This window comes from Centropristis striata, chromosome 13, assembly GCF_030273125.1.
Source record: "Centropristis striata isolate RG_2023a ecotype Rhode Island chromosome 13, C.striata_1.0, whole genome shotgun sequence".
Lineage (NCBI taxonomy): Eukaryota > Metazoa > Chordata > Actinopteri > Perciformes > Serranidae > Centropristis > Centropristis striata.
The window spans coordinates 26,324,316-26,346,903 of record NC_081529.1 but is presented as its reverse complement, the minus strand read 5'-3'; the positions used below and the strand labels follow the sequence as shown (position 1 = coordinate 26,346,903).

Here is a 22,588-nt window from a genome sequence, read left to right as displayed (position 1 = left end):
TTTAGGCACCCTTACTTGGCCTAATTTGTTTCATTGCATTTAAATAGATTTGTAATAAAAGCTTCTCTCGTCTCTCCCTTTTGTTATGGCCACTAGAGCCAGGTCATAACAGTAGCAAAAAATGACTAATTTTGGCAACAGTTTAAATAACATGCATCTGCATTATTCTTAAAAAATACACCTCCAGTGTCTAATAATAACCAATACAATCACAGCTGTCTTTAGAGTGCGTTTCCGACAACTTCAGGCTTTCTGCTTTTCCACCATGTCACACTTTAGAGATAAGAACTCAGTATATCCTAGAAGAAATGGAAAAACCAAACCAGAATCTTTATCTCTCGACATAGTGGATAAACTTAACCTCTGTCTGGGTGTTATCAAACTCCAGTGAGCAGGACCATATTTCTTGTCCATGTGAACATTTACCCTCTGGTCTTCTCTGAAAGGAGGGCTACTGTATATTCCGAATCACACGTTTGGACAAATGTTTCCTTTGCACCCAGCATGTCTTGCCTATGATAAATCTTTTAAATTACTCTATGCTTGTTCACAGGAAGAAACATGGCAGTCTTTCTCCCAGCACATAGTAAAAGAAATATGACTTATATGAAACAAAATGTGGTGCAAACAAAACAGCCATGTGTATTTTTGTTCTGCAACTTCTAATGAGGCATCCAATTCAAGAAGCCTACTTTAAAGTCACTGCACTATATGAAAGAAAGGACAGGATTTAAAATGCCAGCGTAATGAAGACATGAGGGTTAAAACTCAGGTGGTTAAAAGCTTAAAAAGGTACCTAAGGGAAAAAAAAGAACATGTCAGACACTGTGAAAAGCTAATTAATTAGAATAGGGTTTAAGAACAGTTTAACCATTGGCTGATCTGATACTTTAGGGACGGCTTTTCTATTACACAGTCTCTGGGCTGCCACAGTTAAAGCTTCATCAACCATCAGTCTTTACCAGAAAACAGAGCACAGAGGTTTGCACTTTCCACCCTAATTAAGATGTAGTTTTAAAATCTGAACATAGAGTGGAGTCTACCCAGAGACAGTCAGGCTTAACTTTGTGCATTTCATGCTCAGCAACACTGTATCACATGGAGGAACAGCTGTGAAAAGGAATAGGGGGTGTTGAGGAAGAAAAGATTCAGGTCGGGTATGGAGGCACACAGGGGGAGACTTGAATTTGAATTCTTTCTGATGCTGGCAATAAACATTGACCCTCTTGTTTTTCTGACATCTGATGCAATGTGTGAAACGAAATCCCAGCCCAGCAGAGCAGAACAATTGTGGAAACCCGCTCTGCATGTCAGTTATTGGTAAATCAGGTGGAGAATCAGAGACAGCTGCCTCCACTTTTCTTTCTGTGCATGAAAATGTGCAGCACTCCTCACAGCTGATGTGGGCCTCCGTCTTTTGAAAAGCTCTGTCATGCCGACTTTTGGACAGATTCAGTCAGGAGATGTGTCATTTCTGTGACAGTTGCACCAGGATTTTTCCACTGAAATAAGTAAACAGACGATAAACAGTGGATTATCACTTTAATATTATTATTACTGCTTGTTACTTCACTAGTTGTGCATCAGCTGCATTTCAGCCATCTGTCTCACAAACACGATGGAATAGACATGATCTAATTTTAATTTGTAAAGCTTACACATAACGGCTTGTGATAGACAGATGAAAAAATTATACAAAGTAGTTCCTACATTTCACGCATGTAACTTCAGTGATTATATAAAGGGTTTTATGTGTTTGAGTCACAAAATGTTTGAGATCTGACCAAACCTGTAAATTCATGCCAGTAATTAACATAGACTCACAATGGAAACGCACACATGACAGGGAGCTTGACAGTAACATACACTACACATAATTAAGTGCAACATATGACAAAGCTGCCTGTATATGTAGTCTCTTGAGCAAACATATGCCACATCAACACCTTGTAACACTAAAGTGCAAGGTGGAAGAAATCATCAACACACCTAGATCCAGCTAAAAATATCTTCACAGCATCTTTAGCTCATTGCATTGGAAGTGCCAGAAACACCTGCACGCTCTCTGAAAACACCTCATTGTATGTCTCATGTGCATTCTTGCCTGCTGCGTGCTAAACTATGACAGTAGGATGTTGGGGGGGTTATTATCTTAAGGTTAAGAGTCCTTATACCAAAACCATTTTCAGCAAATGAGTATTCATAAAGTTACACAGTATGCTATAATAGGAGCATTTGATTGGAAGCAGCTGATTTGACCAGTCACACTGCACCTGTTCCCAGCAGAAAGCATATAACTATTGTACTTTACAAGCTGGCTCGGTGCTAAAACTGGCCTAGAGGGTAAATTATATGGAGTGAGCAGAATGCACAGTGTTCATTGCTGTTGCTATATTAAAAAAAGGAATATAAGTTGAAATCGGTTGGAACAAGGTAGGAACAACCGTATGACTCGGTTTTACCCCTCATTTAATTAAGTTATAATTACTGTGGACACGGTAATCTAAACCAAGCTCAATGCATGTGTTATAAGAAGGTCAATTATGAGCTTTAAGCTTCTATAAAACTACAGCTTTCCTGCTCTGCCTGGGGCTGGCAGCAGTGATACCAACCATTATGAACAGCCAGACTGAAAGACTCACCGTGTGAAGAAATTTGACTTAACAGCATCTTTCAAAAAATCTTATTTGCACATTAATAATTGCAAGGGTTATTGGCCAAGTTGCCTGGCCCTACCTACAAATCATCACTATGTGGAGGGGGGAAAAGAGATTTACATATGCATGACCAGCAGAATGCAGATGCATTTCTCTGCCAGCACTATTAAGGGTGTTCTCCATTCACTGCACATGGTTCGTGAACAGTATGGCATTCTAATTTGGTCATTTCAGAGGTATGGAGCACACTCTGTGCAGCTCAAGCCCCTGGGTCAGAGTCTACTTGTCTCATCTGCTGAAGGAGTTGAGGGCACAAGGATGATTTGTTTGTGAAACACATCATAAAGACAACTGGAGGTAATGGTGAGGAGGAAATTGGTAACCTCTGACACTGAGTCATCCCTTGGTGGGTCATTTTATCTTTCAGCTCAAAGGAATGATGCCACTCCCAATCGCTGGATTGTCAACCTTAAAATGAAGCAAGGGTCAGTTTAATGAAGAATCACATGCAGTCATCCTGCAGCCTATTGACTCTGTTAATACACACCATCTGCAGACTTTAACAGACCCCAAAGAGCCAGCTAAAAGGTGTAACAGTGACACCGCCATACTGTGGTGAGGTGTGAAAGGAGGAAAATTAGATTTTTCCAGATCCACCTATATTTCCCCTGCTTTTAAAAAAAAAAATTGGTAACACTTTACAATAACCATCATTTATAAATGGTAAACTGATAGTTTATTAATGTTTAATCATCATTTATAAACCGTATATAGGCCATTTAGAATGGTAAATAGAAAATGTATTAATGTTGAACTATAATTTATAAATGCCAAATAGAAGGGATATTAATGTAAGTTGATAGTTTCTTTACCATAAACAAACAATTACATTATAATTCTTAGTTTATTAATAGTTTTGCACTCATTATAACATTTTTAACACAATATTAAGTATGTAAATGATTTCAAAATTATTCTTATACCTTTAAGAAATTGTTTGAAAACATTTAAAGATTAAATATGTATAGAATTTTGTAAATGATTAATTATTGGTCTATAAACCATCTATAAACATCACTTAGATGGTTATTGTAAAGTGTTACCAAAAAATTGAATAAAACAAACTATTTATTCAACAGAAAGATTATTGTTTTAACAGGGAAAATTATATATCAGGTTACATTTTGTACATTGTTTTGTTTTTCCCAGAGTGTGAAGCCAAAATTTAAAATCTACCTACCTACCTACCTAACAATGTGGACAGATTCCACATGGCACTCACCCATGCACCCACACAGGCACAGAGGAACAAACGCAAACACACACACACAGCCACACAGAGAGGACCTTTTCCAAACACTGCCGCCAGATCAGATGCAATGGCTTTGAATCATATAGAGCACATCCTTGTAATTACACATATCTTAGTCACAAAATATGCAAATGCTTCATGTTGGAAGCTTTTTTAATAGTGGAGGAAGACATTTTGATACAAAGCCAAGAGAAAAAAAGAAACTGTGGCCTCTTGTTCCCTTTTATTAAAGTCTCTAGTCATTTTTACGGATCATTCAGATATTCTAAAAGTACAAGCTGTAAAATGTTACGTTTTATAAGTATTCATGCTGTGCCAAGTTTTTGATATGCTCTGCTGTGTATTTGTTTATATCTTGGAGACAGAATATGTGATTTATAGTTAGACTGGTGGGGGTGGCAGCAAGGAAAGCTGTTATGTTCTTCCTTTGCTGCTTGTCGTGCGCCGCTGCTGTTCTCTCCAGCTTGCTGTACGTTCACCCCGATATGCACCCTCAGGCAGTATGCCTTTCATTATTTCTTTTGAAACTTTCATCTGAAGTCTCTGAGGGATTAGCCCTCTTGATTCCTGACACAGTCAATGAAAAACAAGCCTCATATACAGGGAGGCTTACAGCCAGGAAAGCCGTGCTCAGCCCTCCCCTCTCCTCTCGATGTGAAACAGTATAATGGTTTTTATACAACAAGTGGAGGCTCCTTTCTTTTCTGGTCATATTCACATATTCAAATTTGTGTTGGATTTTGTATGCAAGGGTGTTGCTGCAGGAAATAGTCATTTTTTGATTGTATCTAGCTGTTATTTCTGAGGGGTGAATGCATGCCCAAATAAATATTTCGTTCAGTCATTACCCTTAACAGCTTATCTGAACTCGGGTCGCTGGAGCCAATCCCAGATGACATTGGACGAAAGGCGCAGTACACCCTGGACAGGTCGACAGGGCCAAATATACATAATGTAAAGTAATTTTCATCTTTAAGCAACAAAAACCCAACTCTGCAATACAAAGCAGGTTGTAGCTTCTTTTGTTTTGTTTTCCCAGGCTGCACACTGACAATATGGTTGAGTCTTATTGGTCTCATTAACTGCCACCAATACAAAGCCGTAGGCAGTTATCTCCAAACAAGTTACAAACCAAACAAATTTAGCCAGCAGGTGTTACAGACAAAAGGTAAATATGGTAGGAGGTAAATAAATGGCTGATGAACATGTGAACATTTAGCAAGCTAAATATTCAGATGAGGGCTTAACATGACGATAATACATAAAAGGCAAATTCATTTAAACTATAATAATTGCTTTGGCACATTAACACAGGTTATGTCATGATAACACTTTGCCCAAAGTCAGATGGCAACTCAGGCTGTTCATATTGTTATGTGTTGTCCACTGAAAAAGCAACTTCAATGCCAACTGCCTACTGGGCAGATGTGAGGGGTGGTGGATGGACAAAACTCAACTAGGAGATGTTCTGTTGTTGAAAGTTATGTCCGGAAATGGTGTTGTTGTTTTTTTATTTTTTTTCCCCAACACTTAGGAAAGAGGTTTTGGTGCTTGAATGTTGCTGTTAAAGTATTCAAATAAATGAGAATACATTTGACAACTAGTCAGCAATGGATTTTTAAAAAAGGATTTAAATGGCAAGTCCAGCTACAAACCACTGCCAGATTTCAACAACACCATAAGTTATTTGCAGTTACTATCAATGTGAACTCGAAATACCACCAGAGTACATCTTCTTAAATCACATTTGCTAGCCAAGCATGCTGCTCACGATCGAGACAGTCCAATAAAGCCAGAAACATCTAGCTTGCAACAGGACAGGTCCATGTGAAATAATTCAGATTACATCCAGCTACCACACTTACGAATTGCATTCTGAAGCCACCGCCATATTGAAGATACACAACTTTGAAGACCACACAAGTAGTGAAGAAAAGCATCCAAAAGACAAAGGTAAAAGAGAGTGAATATTGAACTTACATTCATCTGGTGGCCTAAAACTGAAATTATAATGTACATAAGCAACTATTTGCTGCGATCTGTTAGCAAAAGTATTTGATTAGAACTTAAAAATGTACCTGCTAATGCAGTCTGAGTGATCTTTAAGCTAATAAAGTGTTAATATTTTTGCTTTGCAATCATCAGATTAGCATGGTTATAATAGTCTGTGTGTTGATAGGTAACACTTCAGACATCTGTCTTTTCAAAGAGGCGGCACGCATGCTTATCAGCGGTAGCTAAACTTAGCCTGTGTGGTGAAATGTTGCAATCTCGACTCCTTACGCTGTAAAACTGAGTTATTAAAGCGTGAATCTAAGTCCCTTTGGGATTTACATGCTGTGTAATGACGCACTCCCCCCTCGTTCTCCTTTTAGCTTACTTTTGTCAGCAGTTTCATTACTTTGCACTTTGCTACTTAGCAGGTGGAGCTAATCTATCTAGCTTGCCCTTCAGTTATGGTTTACTGTCCGGGGGACTGGACACAAGTGTCTCCAATAATCCCTTAATTAGGCAATGATGGACTATTCATTTAGTATGCAAAGCTGCAAATCTCCCCATCCACTGAGCGGAGCCCTCTGCAGTCATACGGAGGCCAACGCTAATGATCTCAGCAAGTGGCAGCAATCCATTGGAGCGCTGCAGCAAGTGCACATTAATCTTGCGGGTGATCCAGTTGATGAATGACCCTGGCCCAGAAGCCCTGGCAGATCCCACCTTAATTATGCTGAGGGAGCCACACCTGGGAGGCACCGGGGGACGTCTTGCTAACTCAGGAACAACGACTCAGGAGATGGCCTGCGGTCCACAGGCAGCTCACTCCGGTCCAGGCGTCACTGTAACACCTTGGGAGAAGTGAGCCTTTGCAGCAACTCCATGGAGGACGTTATAGCCAGGACTGACTTCCAAAGCGCAAGTTATGGAAAGGGCAAATGGTTGTCATCAATTCAAGACATTTTCCACTAATAGGTCATTAGAGGAAAGTGATTTTTAGGACAGCTTCAAAAGAAACTAATTTCAAGATGTTGCTTTTTTCTGTGATGATGCTTGCAACAGAACAATTTCACCCTCTCTAATTGTACCCCATTACTCGGCTGTGCTCTGACATGTTTAAAGGAAGAAAAAAAAGCACAGCAGGCAAAGTGTTGCATCAGTCTAACATCAACACCCTAAAGATAGAACACTGGCACAATGGGAGGATGAATAAAAAAAGAAAATGGGATCAAAATGCATGAGTAAACAATATGAGGAAAAGAGAGAAAAACACCAAATCCTCTGCAAACTGTTTGATTAGATGCTACAAAGAGAAATGCCATCCTCCACAACAGTGACATCCACATCTACAGCATTCTTTATCTTCCAGGGAGCATGCAAGGTCGTATCAAAATAGCTGGTATCTTCATATTCAAGAGTCAAAAACCTGACAGAGTGCATTACATTTTAGATAATGTAAAAGGCTGTACAGTAATAAAATTGTTTTGGGTTTACCTTTTTGCCTTGAGAACAAGGTGTTTTAGTTGCTGTCACAGAGCAGCTGAGAAAGTGTGGGGAGCAGATGAGAGGAGGAGATTGGGAGAGTCTTGAAATGAGTTTTTGCTCCAAAACAGAGTATTCGTCATTTTGTGCTGTTAGAAGAAAATCTTGCTTTTTCTTTCCCCCTGGGTGATATTTTGCTTCAATACATCCATTTTTAACGACTCTAAATATACTTAAAGTATTCTAAATTTGCAGCACCTAAAATAGGCCATATTCAAATATTCTGCAGTCACTGTGTGAGGGCATTGTAGTGGCCTCTCACTGATCGAGTTGGGAATACGCGATCCGTGTGAATTCCAAGCCGCCTTGATTTACACCTTCTTCATTTTCCCTCCAGTAATGGTCGACTGGTCGCCGAGTCCTCATAGGATGCTATTGAACATGCGACCCATTCATAGAGGTTATTGAATTCTTCAGCACAACAATCTCCAGAAGGGATAATTTGCCCCTTTTCTTGCAGCAAAGCCACTGTGACTTATCTGGGAGCAAATTTGTGAAATCTCATTATCTTGTGTTTTGAAGTGAGGATCGATAGCTATTTATTCTTTTTTTATTCATAAAGGTGGAATGAAAATAGACCTATTGTCCTTTTTAAAAATTTCGTCATCAATCTATCTATATCCGGTTTATGCATATGTACTTTTTTTTTTTTTGTGAATCAATCCAACACAGACCAATTTCTGCATCACAAACATCCAACAAATTGATATAACTGCATCCACCTACAATAAAGTTAGGATCCAAAAGGTCAGCTGAAAATGGGACAAAGCCCAGAGGAGTTCTCTTAAGGGCCAGCTGAATTTAATACACATCCATCACTTTTTATCATCTAATTAGTCCGCTGTGTGGCAGCCTGGTCAACATTGGAGGGAAGCAGTATTATTGATCAAGTAAAGGATAGTATCTATCATTTCACCTCAGCATCGACACTCGAGCCATTTGGAAACAGGGAAGACAATACAGCCGCAGCAAAGTGCGATGAGAATCATGATTGCCATTCAAAACAGAGGCCATTTGTTTGTTCTCCTCGGTTGGGCCATCGACTGATAGACTTGTTGTTCGGACTTTGCAGTGGGACAACTTCTGTGACAATAAACGCCACAACTAGAGGAAAAGTAGCAGTGTGTATTTAGAATCATAATCAGAAATATAATACTGAAGATTTTGATAATCACAGTATGCCTAAAAGACCTGTACGTATATACAGAAAAATATATGCTTTTTAAATGCCTTTATGGGCCAAATAATAATGTATATGAATCACAGTTAAACATTAAGTCTTGTTGATATTCATAACTACTTTTGTTTTAAGGGGATATAGATACTTATATTTATAGTAGTGATCCAATGAGACCAAAATTATGTTTTATTGTTTTGCGAGTATGAGTGTAAAATTATTGAATTTTATGATAAATAACATCTGGGATATACAGCATACACTGTAAAGTGTTTGTAGAAATTACAGTAAAATGCTGTCAAATTGCATGACAAATACGGCCTAAAATAAAAAAATTGCATATCACCATAATAGACACTTTTAATTACTGTAAGTCACAGAATAGAACAAAACTTTTGAAAAACACAGAGTTTTACTGTAAAAATATTTTTTTAAATCATGTTAAATGAATGGAGAAATAGCATATTGTCTCAAGGACACAATTACCTTTAAATTAAAGGACTACTCAGTCTAAATTACAGTTTTTGCTGATATTTACATAAAAATTTACAGTAGAAAACCCACTCACTGTAATTTTTACAGTGAAATTCTGGCAACCACAGCTGCCGGTATTTTACCGTAAATTTAACAGATTATTTTTTACAGTGTATATGCATATACAAGCAAAGCAAAGTCCCTCTGATTAAAGACGTATCATTTCATTTTTATCATATTTTTTATTCTTATTATTCGTCACTGGAGAGAAATTTATTTGTAAAATAGGATTTATGGTAAGTGTGCATTTTCCTACATCTAGGGGGATGCTCAGAAAACAAAAGCTGGGATATAATAGGAGATGAATGAGTGGTATCATACATATTTTCCAAAAGACAAGGCCAATACCACCTTAACAACCAATTCTATATCTGCCTTCGCAATTCAGAATGTGACATTATAATCCAAGCAAGCTGTGTCCCAATCCGTAAACCCAACAAAGGTGAATCCTTTAGACGACATAAGGTTTATAAACCTGTATGTAATGGATTGCTGCATACTGAGAGCTTAAATGATGTGTCCTCCAAATTCAGACAAACAAAGCTGCCTTTCTTAGCCACCTTTGGAGTACCCTTTAGAATGGGACCGGCCTTGTCGACCCGTTATGATGTATTTGGTTTTGGAAATGCAAATCCCTAAGGAAGCAGCTCCTGAATTGGGACACGGCTACAATCATCTCCACTGAGATTTGTAATGTTAGAACAAACAAATCAATACTGTCAATCCCTGCATCAATTAGTCATCCTGACAGTTGACCCTGCTGAGTCGTACTGGCAAGTTCAGCAATTCAAAAACAGCTTTTTAGCAACAATAATAAGCTACAGTGACAGATAGCTTATCTGGGTTCAAACAGCCCACTCAGGAATTCAAAGGAAAGTTTTTGCAGCTTTGCAGGAACTACAATAAGAGGACAGTGTGAGAGCTGGAATATGTGCATGTCCTGCAAAACTGTGCTCCAAAACTGTTTGTATTTAGTGTAGGATCAGAGGATTCATCAGAAAGACCAGTTCACATCAGGGGCTAACAACCACACAGTCTTTTTCCATTTACAAAATGATCACATCAGTGCAAATGATTGTCGCTATAAATCACAATCATGTGAAATTGTACATTGCATAGGAACAAGCTTAATTGCGAACTAAATCAATAGCTGTCGGCTTCTACAATTAGCCGTAATTAGTTATTACTTTAAATGCTCCACTTTCTCCCTGTTTGCCTTTCAGTTTCTCTGTCACAACACTCTGTTCTGTCAACAAAATGTGCATAAGACGACATTCGTCAATATTCAAACCTTTGCTTTCTTTGAAACAGATCAAAAGTGGGTTAAATTTGGGTCCTCACAAAGACAACTCAACATATTAATTTGCTTAAATGTGTCTCAAAGCAAAGTATTTTTGTCAAAGGCTGGAGACGTAAATCTTATCTTTTCTTTAAAAACAAACAATCCGCATTATGTCTAAATCCGCTCCCAAACTGCCAAACTCTGTCATTGTTTAAGATTGCCGGCGCACTGAATGCATTGTTTTACTTCTTAAACATAAAATGATGACAGTTATTTCAGTGCAGGAACAAATATTAAATAGCCAGTTAGTCAGAATGTATTCATTTTAGTGTCCCTTGATTTTTATTGAGGATTTTTTTATCACTGCATCAAAAAAATGTGTCAGGAGGGTTTTTGTACTTGACTCTTAATTGGATTAAGGTGCATCCAAATCCCTTAATGCCCTATGGGACATGCCAGATAAAAAAAGGAGAAGACCACTTCACGTGTCAGAACCTTTGAGATCGTTTTGTCCTCCAACAGCGTGATGACCTCAGCATACTGTAAATCCAGGGCTGTAGCCTGGAGTTATGAGCTCAAAACAGTGTAACTCTAGTAGTCGTCTCAATTTTATCCCCATTCCCTCACTGCCATCACTCACTATATTGTTTACAGCAATAAATGAACAATAACTGACTTCACCATCATATCCAAACCTTTACTAAAAAACTGTTAAAAATCTATTCAGAGAATACACACCTGTAGGAGTCTGTAAAGGAAAAGGGTTATGTATTATTGGAGTAAAGGTCTGGTTAAAAATGTAGAAAAAGAGGTAATAGTTAAGTAAAACCATGTAATTATAAGAGTAAGAAATAAGAAATATCTGGGTAATAATTTGGATGACACAATGATGAGATGGAGACATTAATTAGATTAGATTAGATTAGATTCAACTGTATTGTACGGAGAACAGGTACTTATACAACGAAATGCAGTTTAGCATCTAACCAGAAGTGCAAAAAGGCAGTAAAGTGAATATGTACTTTAACATATGTAAATGTCATATAAATAAATACAATAGGGTTTTGTTTTTGTTTTTAAAATGTGGTAATAATGTGCTAAATGTGGGGTAATATAGGCTGATATTCAGTATTCAGTGTGATAGTCTACCATCAGCACTTTCAATATCACATGAAAATTATTGGAAGTCAAAATTGGTAATCACTATATTTTATTGGTGAAAGTCATCCTGCTTTGCATTCCAAACTCTACTTTTTCTACTTTTTAACCCTTTGATGCACAGCATGGGTCTAAAGTGACCAGATATGTATGAGTTATGTTCTATATCTTTGCAAATAAATTATTTTCATCATTCAGTATTTCAGATTTTCCTCAATTGGTTTGTTTTTGATCATCATACATTCTAATTTTATGTTTTCCTTTATTCATTTTTCTAATGCACAACATGGGTAAAAAATGACCCGTATGCATTTTTTTTTAGCTAAGTAGCTTGCTAAGCTAACTACTTAGCTTACTTCTTGGCTAAGTAGTTAGCTTAGCAAGCTACTTGGCCAAGTAGTTAGCTATGTAATAATAATAATAAAATAATAATACAAAAACTTTTTTTCTTCATAAAGTATGAAAGGCAAAATGGAAATAATGATCTGTTGTTATAAAAAACAAGAATACTTGGAATATTCAATCATAAGATTGATATCAAAAAGATAGAGCACAGAAACACACAGCAGCATTAAATAACATGGGGAATGAATGCGGGTCAGTTTCACCCATGTTGTGCATTAGAAGGGGAGTCAATATGTTGTGCATCAAAGGGTTAAAGGTAAATCTGTAGAAATTTGGGATTAGATTCAACTTTATATCATCACGCAAAGTGCAGATACAGAGACAACAAAAGGAAGTTTAGCATGTAAGAAGTGCAGAGTAATATATACTGAATAAAATTATAGAATAATGTGGAGTAAACTAAGGGGTATGCATACAATATATATGCACAGAATAAGCAGCTTGATGAATACACTAAGATATACAGTATGAACAGCACAGGGTGTGTAAAGATAATAAGCAGTGCAGCTATCAGGATAATTATAAAACAATGTAGTTCAGAATACAATTATAATACTAACACTAGACTATTGTATGCAGAATAAATATTTTTGATAGATTGCGGTATATGAATAATCAATAGGACAGTTTGGACAGTAGTATAATGTATGGCTGTTTGGGATTGTTTATAAGTTTATAAGGATTGTTTGTATGTGCAGTGCCAAGTGACTGCAATAACTATTGTATATCTCAAGGTAAAGAAAACCCTGTCTTTCATTGTTGTCATCCAGCACACCCAATCAAGAATTTACAGTAGAGCACCCAGGGGTGCACAGCTGGAAGGTGGCACACATATTTGCGCATTGTGTTTGTGTTTATACCAGGCTTTGTTTATGCATGGCCCCAGGCAACAGGAGTCTCTGTGCATGTCTTTTCTTTTGTTTTTCACCTCACCTTCACATGTGTGAACAACATTTCTGATTATATTCCGGAATCCTAATGGAGACCAAATGTTTTCCTGAGACGTTTGTGTGATTCTGATCCAAACACATTTTCCAGGCCTGGAAATAAAGCATGGGAGTCAATCATTGGGCAGCTGAATGTAAAGGTGGTTTCTTATAATAAAAGTGATATTCCAGAGTTTCTTTCTTTTCTTTGTCAATGGAAATTATGCGCCCTAAACTGTTCTACATTAAAATGTAAAAAATCTTCCAATGGCCCAATACTGTATGAGAAATCTTTGTTTTTCCAATCTTCCTGCAGAGATATTCTTCAAAGACATTCATGAGGAAAATGCCTTCAAGTATCACTCAAGGCATTTTCCTCATGAATTTTGTTATCTTCATTAAATGCAGACAACAAGGCTGTAGACTCTACTGAACCTGAGGCTGCACTAACAGTGTCGAGAACCTAGTTTGGCTTTTAATATGTTATATCTTTATTAGAATATATCATGTCTAAGGTCATTTATTGTGACTTTGTTGGACATGACTCCTTCAGAGAGGGAAATTAGTAAATCATTATTTAGGAACCTGGTCTCACAGGAATCTGTGAAATAGCCACGGATTCGCTTAACTCAAAATCTGTGGAATAGCCACAGAATCACTCAAATTTCCGTGAAACTGACACAGATTTCGCTACAATGCAAGTTAATGACAGTCGCTATTCCATGGATATTTGTTCCCATTGGTTTGTTCCAAGTCACGTGACTTTCAAGGTTCCGGCGGTCAGAACAAAAAACATGGCGGACAGTTCTCTCATTTTTAGTGAAAAAAATCTATATTTTGACTTAGTTTCTGCATAAAAATGGATTTTGATCACATTCCTAGTGAGAAATATATGTTTTATTTTCTAAATATTCACTCAGTGAATGTACATAATCACTTTGTATGTTGGATTAGCCACGGGATATGACTGTCATTAACTTGCATTGGAGCGAAATCTGTGTCAGTTTCACGGAAATTTGAGTGATTCCGTGGCTATTCCACGGATTTTGAGTTAAGCAAATCTGTGGCTATTTCACGGATTCCTGTGAGACCATGTTGTTATTTTCATGACAGGAACATCTAGTGCACAGTAACTTAGTGTGGACATTTCAATAGAAATTTCCTCCTTTATAATATTTTTACAGTCTTTATTGTCATTTTTTGGTGTCCCTCAATGTGAGTTTAAACTGACAGAGGGACAGTTACATCATCTGTCTAGTTGCAGACTGATAAACTATCTGTGCTTTCAGCCCCAGTGGGGAGGGTGTGCTACTGGCCAAAGTGCTCTGACTTAAATTACACTGAGCACTGTAACAGTCCGGATGGCTGTACCTGCCAAAACCTTCCCACAATGGCCCCGTTCATCTCGGCTCCACCAGACAGTCTCAGACTGTGGCAGGGTTCAGAATCAGGTCATTTCATATTAGACGACCCAAATCTCAAGGTGGTGCAGCAGCTCCTGAGCTGTAACTATATCGAGAAAGTGCCGGGGGCCTGAAATATTTTGTTCGGCGAAGGAACTTCACATGTGGTGCGTCTTGGAAATCTTGGACAGGAATTATTTTTAAGTCTTTGGACTTCTGTTAAGCATAAAACAGTCTCTAAAGTGTGTCGCACCTTGTGATGATGAATCAGAGACTCAAGGTGCTCTGTCGCCACATTAGTTCACTACAAAAGCAGTGGCAGGTGTTGGATAAGATGCAGTTTAGTCGTTAACCTCGTCTGTGCTTACTGCCTCCAGGCTGTCCAGGCTGCATCCCCAGCACAGCCCCCAAAAGGAACAATGCACTGACAACCAATAACTGCTGTGGAGCTGTCTGCTTTAGATTTGATCTGCTACTGATGATAAACAGAACAAGTTATGTTAGCTATTTCGGTAACGCTTTATATTAAGGTCCTTGTAATAACCATTAATTAACAAGTAATAAGGCCCTTGTAAGTCCTTACAACATGCTTATTAACATTACTGTGTGTTTATAAGCCTATATAAGTGTTAATAATGGCATTATAATACAGCTAATAGCAGGCTATAAGAGATGTTTAATAAGAACATTAATAAAAGCCTCATGAGTATCTTATAATTCTTCATAATAGCATTACAAACACCCTTAACCCACCCATTATGTCTTTGCCATGCCTTTATTAATCTTTTGTTTGCTTATTGATATTAAAATATACTTTATTGCTCATCTATTATACTTTAACTATGCAGTTGTTAACAGTTAACTATGCTTTTTGCAGCTAAAGGGATCTAAAGCGAGAAGAATGCCTTATTACTTGTTAAATAATGGTTATTACAAGGACCTTAATATAAAGCGTTACCGCTATTTCTTATATTGTTATTAAAAAATAAATATATTGTGTATCCAGCTGTATTACCACAGGACACCGTGTACTGAATTTGTCTTCTCTTTAAAATGTAGAAATATTCAGACCGACAAAAAACAACAGCATTGAATGCAGTAAAAAAAATATGTACCAGATGTGTCACATGTGCATAAAAGACACATGTACTGCACAAGAATAAAGTAGACTCAGTGCTGCAGTCTCCTCTTAAACCCGTGAGATTATATTTATAACGAATTAGATGAATAATTCTGCCTTAACTGTGAGTGGATATTGTTCAGATTGAAAATCATAATTGCGGTGGAACCGCAGACACGTTCTGTAGCTGAGACACATTTTTAATTCCAGGTATAAATGTAATATGGATAATTCATATCTGAATACAATCTGGACATGACTCGAATATTAATGCAAGCAGCAAAGAGGGCCACTGTGCTTCTTGCGGCTCACAGCCTCATCGTGATGAACAGTGAGTGTGTGCTGCTAGATTGTGACTGCAGTAGTTAGCTGGTGCCACATTTACTGACACTAGGAGATAAGAGAGTCGCTTCTAACCTCCTGTGATGTGCTAAGACCTCTAGCTTCACTTAAATTCTGTTAAAGGGATAGTTCAGTTTTGTAGAAGTGGGTTATATGAGGTACTTATTAGGGCGTGGCGATATGGCCCTAAAATAATATTACGATATTTCAGGCTATTTTTGCGATAACGATTATTCTTCACGATATTACGAAATACTTAAAAAGATATAGAAAATAACATTTTTTTTAGTCTGTATAAATAAATAAAAATCTAAAATGTAGTGTGAAGTGCAAATCTCAAAAGTTGCCAAATACAAAAAAATGTACTCTTGACTCTTGAGTATGAGCAAATAATAAAAATAACCATTTAGGGGTTTCGGGGGCATATTTTAATGACATTTTGTAAAGGAGAATAAAGGTTCTTGTATGTTTTATTTAAGGCATCTTATTTTGACAGTCTTCTTGTAAGTTCTGTGGTGGATTCTGTTAACACACCGTGCTCTTATTTTGAAAGCTACATGTGTTTAGCGACAGAGAGTAAGTAGCTTTTTGTGATTAAAACAACTTTAATTGTTAGCCTTACACCACTACATAAGTAGGAATGTTACCAATATCATGATATGCATTTTTTTTAACCATAAAAAAAATATACCAATATTATTGTGAACGATACGATATGGCACACCCCTAGTACTTATTCATCATCAGTGTATTACCTACAGAAGATGGTGGTTGGTATGTCACCAGTGTGGAAAACAGGCAGGAGTACCATCACAGAACAAAGAAATGTACCTGTGAGGATGGGGGCAGAAAACAAGTGTGTGCTATGTATATAATATTTCCACTGCCAAACCTGACGTCAGACAGCCTTTCTTGAGGGGGAACTTAAGCTTTATTATCGATCTATCTCTTTAAAGCCACCAGACTCCTTTGACAAAAACAGTCATTTTACCTCACATGACACTGAGTTGTTGGTCTACTTTTGTCTCAATTGTTTAGTATGTTTGTGTCATTGTGTGATTTTGGTTAAGCTGAACTAAGACTTTAAAACACCAAAGTCAACTAACTGATGAAGCCAGCAGTAGACGAGCATCTCTGGTCCTCTGCGAAGTAAAATTACTGTTTTTGTCAAAGAAGTTTGGTTTATTTGAAAGTTTATTATTAGTTTATTACTATTAGTTTTTATTTGAGAGTGTAAATACAGGCTTCAATTGCTTCCAGGTACAGTTAACGTACACAAGACTGTCTCACAGCAAGGTAAAGTGGTCAAAATATCCCAAATATAGAGCACAGATAAACTGATTTTTTTAATTGGGCCTTTCTTTAGGTGGCTTAAATATGTTTTGCTGCTCCACTGGTCCACAGCAGGACATTGCTTCGCATTCGTGCTGGTACTCCTGTCTGCTTCTCCAAGCTGGGGTCTCACCAATTAAAATTTTCTGTAGACTATGGATAAGTACCTCATATAATGCCACTTTAAAAAATCTGTACTATCCCTTTAAGACCTGTTGCTCGTATAAAGTATGAAATGTTCATTTGATATCGGCCTTTTGACACAACCAGTAAATTCTCTTCTTCACAAAGCAGCTGCAAGGACTTAAACTAAACTTCAATAAACTCCATTCTTCCTGAGTGACAGCTTGTTTGTAAATGCAAATAGACACAATCTGAGCACTCAGCTTCCGCGGGGACAGACAGTGTCTGAGCGATTTATGAATGACTCAGATAACAGACACAACAAAGGCAAGATAAAACGGGTCAATATATTTTCTCTTGTGCTCTGATAATAATTTATCATCAGCGCTGAGTAGCGGCAGCCATCTTAATACCACTTCACTTGTGTTGTTAACACTGACACGTTCTGCTGCAACTGCTCCACAGCAGACAGTGTCTGAGCATGCTCAGAAATCTCTGACAGGATGATTTGAGACAGGTAGGAAGTCTGATAACAGTGAGAATTTACAAACCGAGCAGTTTGCTGGTAGAGAGCTCTCTGCTTCTCCGAGTGGCAATTTACGAATACAACAATTTCAACAAACCCATTGAGCTCTCCTACGCTCTCTTGACTGCCAAACACCCAGAAACCATTGTGCTCCAAACACTTGTCCATGCTTTCCTCCCCCTCACCCAATCACCTGCATTGCTTATGTTCAGGTCGAGTTTGCCAATGGCATGATATTCCATATTGGTTGGAGCATAAGATTGAAAATAAAATCAGAATTGAAAAATCCTTGGAAAATATGATTAATTTGATCATTCAGTAGTGTTTATGACAAGGAAGATATACAACAGGGCAACTAATAAGAATGTTTATCAGACATCTGCATCTCAGCGCCACACTAAAATATAAATTGTTTTGTTTATTTAGTGACTAAGACAAAAGCACCCCATATAAAATAACCACGGATATACGGGCCATAACAGCAGGTTATTAAAAAAAAAGTATTTAATCTAACCTTTAATACTTTCCCCCCATTTTGGGACAGCATATCAACATCATCAAGATGAAATTACATACGTGTTGGCCAAACAATTGCTTTGTTTAATGCTTGTTTCTGATTGGTCAATTTGACATATGCTTAGGGTAGGTAAAAATCTCAACCATATTATCAGTAAGCTTGAAAAGAAACATTTAAAAAAAAAAAACCCAACTAATTATTTCAAAATTAGGAGGCTAGCAATACAATTTAAGTATCCAACTGCACAATGTAACAGCCTATTTCTTTCAAGCTGAAGCAATAAAATAATATTAAGATAAACTAAATTATTTTTAAATCAATATTTTGTCTGTACATCATCCCTTTCTGGACAATTTAAGTCCAAAATCCATCCCTTTTTAGCTCTGTGTTTGGTCTCTACCAACTCCCGAGGGAAATATCTGGCTCTTTAGCTGCTAAATGCTCCACTTAGTTCACCAGATAGTCACTAACTGTGTCTGTTTGCCATTTGGTGCTGAGTAGGTAGTGCACAGTTGGTTTTTAGAGCTGTTTTTGCTGAAAACAGCTGACACTATGAGAGCGGTCACAGTGGACCAAAACAGTAAAGTTGCTGTCCAGAAAGCCAAACGATGAGTTTTATCTCTGTAGTGCAGAAGAGAGCTGCAGGTTTGAGTGCTCAATGTCACTACGAGTGACCCCTTTGAATGCTGCTTTAAGTTTAAACAGCTCCCGTAATTACTATATTTCTATTGGGTTCAAAAATCTCGACAAGTACATATTTCATATCTGTTTCCGGTCGCTCTCCATTGGATAACACAGATTGTCTGAGTCGGAGAGTTGTCCCTTGGTAACACCACAAGACTATGTAATGAAATGACTTTGTGTCACGTCTGGTTTGCATGCTGCTCCGCTACAGGCATTTAAGAAGAGACACATTTGATCACGCAACATATACATATAAACATTTCCCACATTTCACACACTGAACTTAAAATATAACAGTGGTGCGCTGCTCTGAGATGCAGGCATCGCAAATTATGTGAGAGTCAGTGCTTAGTGTGACGCTGGCTCGCCTGGTGTGTTGGAGGTGTGTGATGAATGAGATTCTCTAATACAGGGAGACATTTCAGTGGCATGCAATTTTAAATCCTCATATTGCGGCAACAAAGTGTACAAGTTAAGGTCTAGTGAATATTCTCATCAGTAATTATAGTCTGCACCCATGTATAATAAATTCAGTCTATAATACGCCTAAGCAGCATCCCGGTCTCCAGTATAATGCAGAACATAGGGTTGTTCTCTGCATGTGCTCTCATGCATATAGTAATATGTAGAGGAGAAGTCATGGTTTTAATATAAAGCACACTGTTGCTCATCTTGATTCATAAAAAATGCTTTTATATTTATGAGCATAAACTTATTTTTCTGTTTTTGCAAATTAACTTATGCATTGCTCCACAGAAAACCAGCAGGGTGCAGACATGAGCTTTCTGTAAAATGCAATCTGTCAAAATAATCATTCTGAGATGGAGTTTTATAGCGAACTTTAGACAGTATGAAACAATTCACAATCTAATATGCCCTCGCATATTCCGGCAGTATAATTCCTGTCTCTGCAAGCAGCCACGTGAATGATGAGGGGAAGCTTTTCCACGCAACTATTTCAGATGAGGAAAATCTGACGTTTATAGCCCTACTTGTGCACGGATAGAGGAAAAAGTGGGTGTACACACACTAGTTGTGCTGTGTGGCTCTACCAGAGCTTCAGTTCAGATGAGCTCACTCAGCCGATGCGCACATCGTAGGATCCTACCAATGTGAGAAGGCGCAAGGACGACAAGCAGCCGCCTGGTAGTCAGTGGGAAGAGTGGATGCTTTTGTGCAAAGGCTGCGGACTTTCTGCCACACAAAGTCAGAGAATAGAGGAAGGATTCAGCTCCTGTTGGGAAGATACAATGGATTTTAGGTTGCCTGGATGGATGTGAATCTACTCTTGCATCGCAGACTGGACTGGACTTCGGGCTGAGCGGCTAATGAGAAGACTTTAAACACTCTGCTCTTCATTTTCTTTTTCTTTTTTCTTTCACCCCCTTGTTATAAAATGCCAGGATTTCGTCCATCATACCAGTTCAAGCCAGGCTGCTCATTTGGAAGGACGCCAGACCTCCAGCCTCTCAAATCTGCAAGTTCAGTCCAATAAATTGTGACATTGTCTGTCAGCCTTGGAATAAGAAATCGATACTCAAGAAAAGGGACGCGATATTCTTCCGGAATTTTAACGATCCATTTCCCCCGCTATCCTTCTTAATATGCGATTTGGTTGGATTAGGTTGGTTTGGTCCAGCTTCACGCTTTTTTAGCTGAAGCAGCGCTGATAGTGACTGATTATTGCTGTTGATTTTGTCCATGCAAGACTCGGGGTGGAAACATGTCTGGCCACTTCTTTGAGAGGATCACTGCTATCAGAGATGGCATTTTGGTCCAACACTTCGGTTTTCACCTCTAAAGTGCCCCGGAAAATCTTATTCATGTTCACCCTCTCCCTCTCTGTCACCTACTTGTTCTATAGCTTGATGAGCTGCTACAACTCGCTGCAGTTCCCCCTGCAAGAGAACTACGCGTATCAAGGGAGGCTGGTGACGGAGGAGACAACTTTTGTGACATTGAGGGAGAAACTTTACTCCGCTTCCCAGGGCTTTACTGAATTCACCGAGGCCGAGCGAACCACCGCGGTCTCCACCGTAAAGGATCATGTTGAGGCCGAACAAAGGACAGTGGAGTGGATTAGGACTCAGGCGTCTCCGACTAAATCCGCGGCGGCGTATCACACCACCGCGCTGGAGAGGGAGCACCAGGAATTCAGCACCACGGACAGCGAACTCAGGGTGAACTGCACCATGGATTATGGAGAGAAGAAACTTCCCCAAGCCATCATCATCGGGGTGAAGAAAGGGGGGACCAGAGCCCTGCTGGAGGCTCTCAGGGTGCACCCGGACGTCAGAGCCGTTGGGAATGAGCCACATTTCTTTGACAGGAACTACGAGAAGGGGCTGGACTGGTACCGGTGAGTTCCCATCTCAGCCTTATCTAGTTTCTTTTAGCCTCATTTATTGGGGATTAAACTCAGAGCTGCTGTTTATAAAAGTGTGTCTATGCATTTCTGAATGCTCTTTACACATAGTTTACTGGAGGTAAGAATATAAATTTGCAAGAAACTCAGATAATCTATCAAAGTGATTATAATTTCTTTTTTTTCCCACAAGTGCTTCAAACTTAATGTGTTGTTGCAATAATGCAAACTTTTATACACTCTCTGCTTTCAGCAACATCATGTTATGATAAGCTAAGTTTAGCTCTGATGAAAATAAACTCAATCCCTTTTTGTGCATTGCATTATGTGATGGATTTTCTCACTCCAACAACTCTCTGCAAGTTCATTTTATTTAGCATATAGTGGCATGAATGATGGTTGCCTGGGAGTGTATGAAAATCCATTTAAAAAATCTTCAACAGCAGGGTAAAACAGTGGGTTTTTATTAATTTATGTTTTATAAATTGGTAAAAGTTTGAAATGGTCCTTTAAGAGACACAATAAGAAAGTGAGGAAGTGAGTTCTATAATCTTGTTTAAGAGTGTGGAACTATATAAATGCATATTACCAAGGAGTTTTTATCTTGTTTATGAATCATAATGCGTTTATTAATATATACTGAACAGGTATGGCTGTCATACATCTAGTAGCTGAAGTTAAGACCTTTAACAGCTTTATGCAATATTTTCACACATATAGTGGCACACAAACACACAGCAGTGCCACTGTATTAAAAAAAGATTTGTATTTATTTCTTTATTTTAAATATCTGATTTTAAGCTGTTTAAACTGAAATCACATTTTAATTACATGTTACATGATTATTTTGTGTGCTCCGGGTTGGCCCTGTGTCCACCAGTTAAAGTAAAATACACAATAAGCAGTGAGATAACAATCATATGGTGTTCATATTAAATAATTAATATCCTGTTTGTCATTTTTACAGGTAATTAATATTTATTTTTGAGTTTATACACATGCACACATGCACAGTCATGCTCTCAGATTAAAACAGAGAGAATGAGTTATGCTATACGAGTACATATCTTTGATTTGCATTTGACTACATATAACATATTTAATACGTTTTTAAAGGAGACCTAGAATTTTTTTACTCTGTTTTTATCCTACAAGTCAGACAGTATCCTCTTTTTCCTCTCTATTCAACCT

General features: G+C 38.0%; 1 protein-coding gene across 1 annotated transcript in view; it reads left to right on the top strand.

The window, feature by feature from the left end:
• Positions 1 to 19,926: 19,926 nt before the first annotated feature.
• Positions 19,927 to 22,588, top strand: part of hs3st4 (heparan sulfate (glucosamine) 3-O-sulfotransferase 4) — a 91,150-nt gene continuing 88,488 nt past the window's right edge. Inside the window, exon 1 of the mRNA XM_059348655.1 lies at positions 19,927 to 21,391. Within this exon, the coding sequence (XP_059204638.1) occupies positions 20,796 to 21,391 (596 nt within the window). The 5' untranslated portion in view covers positions 19,927 to 20,795. The remainder of the gene's footprint in view (positions 21,392 to 22,588) is intronic.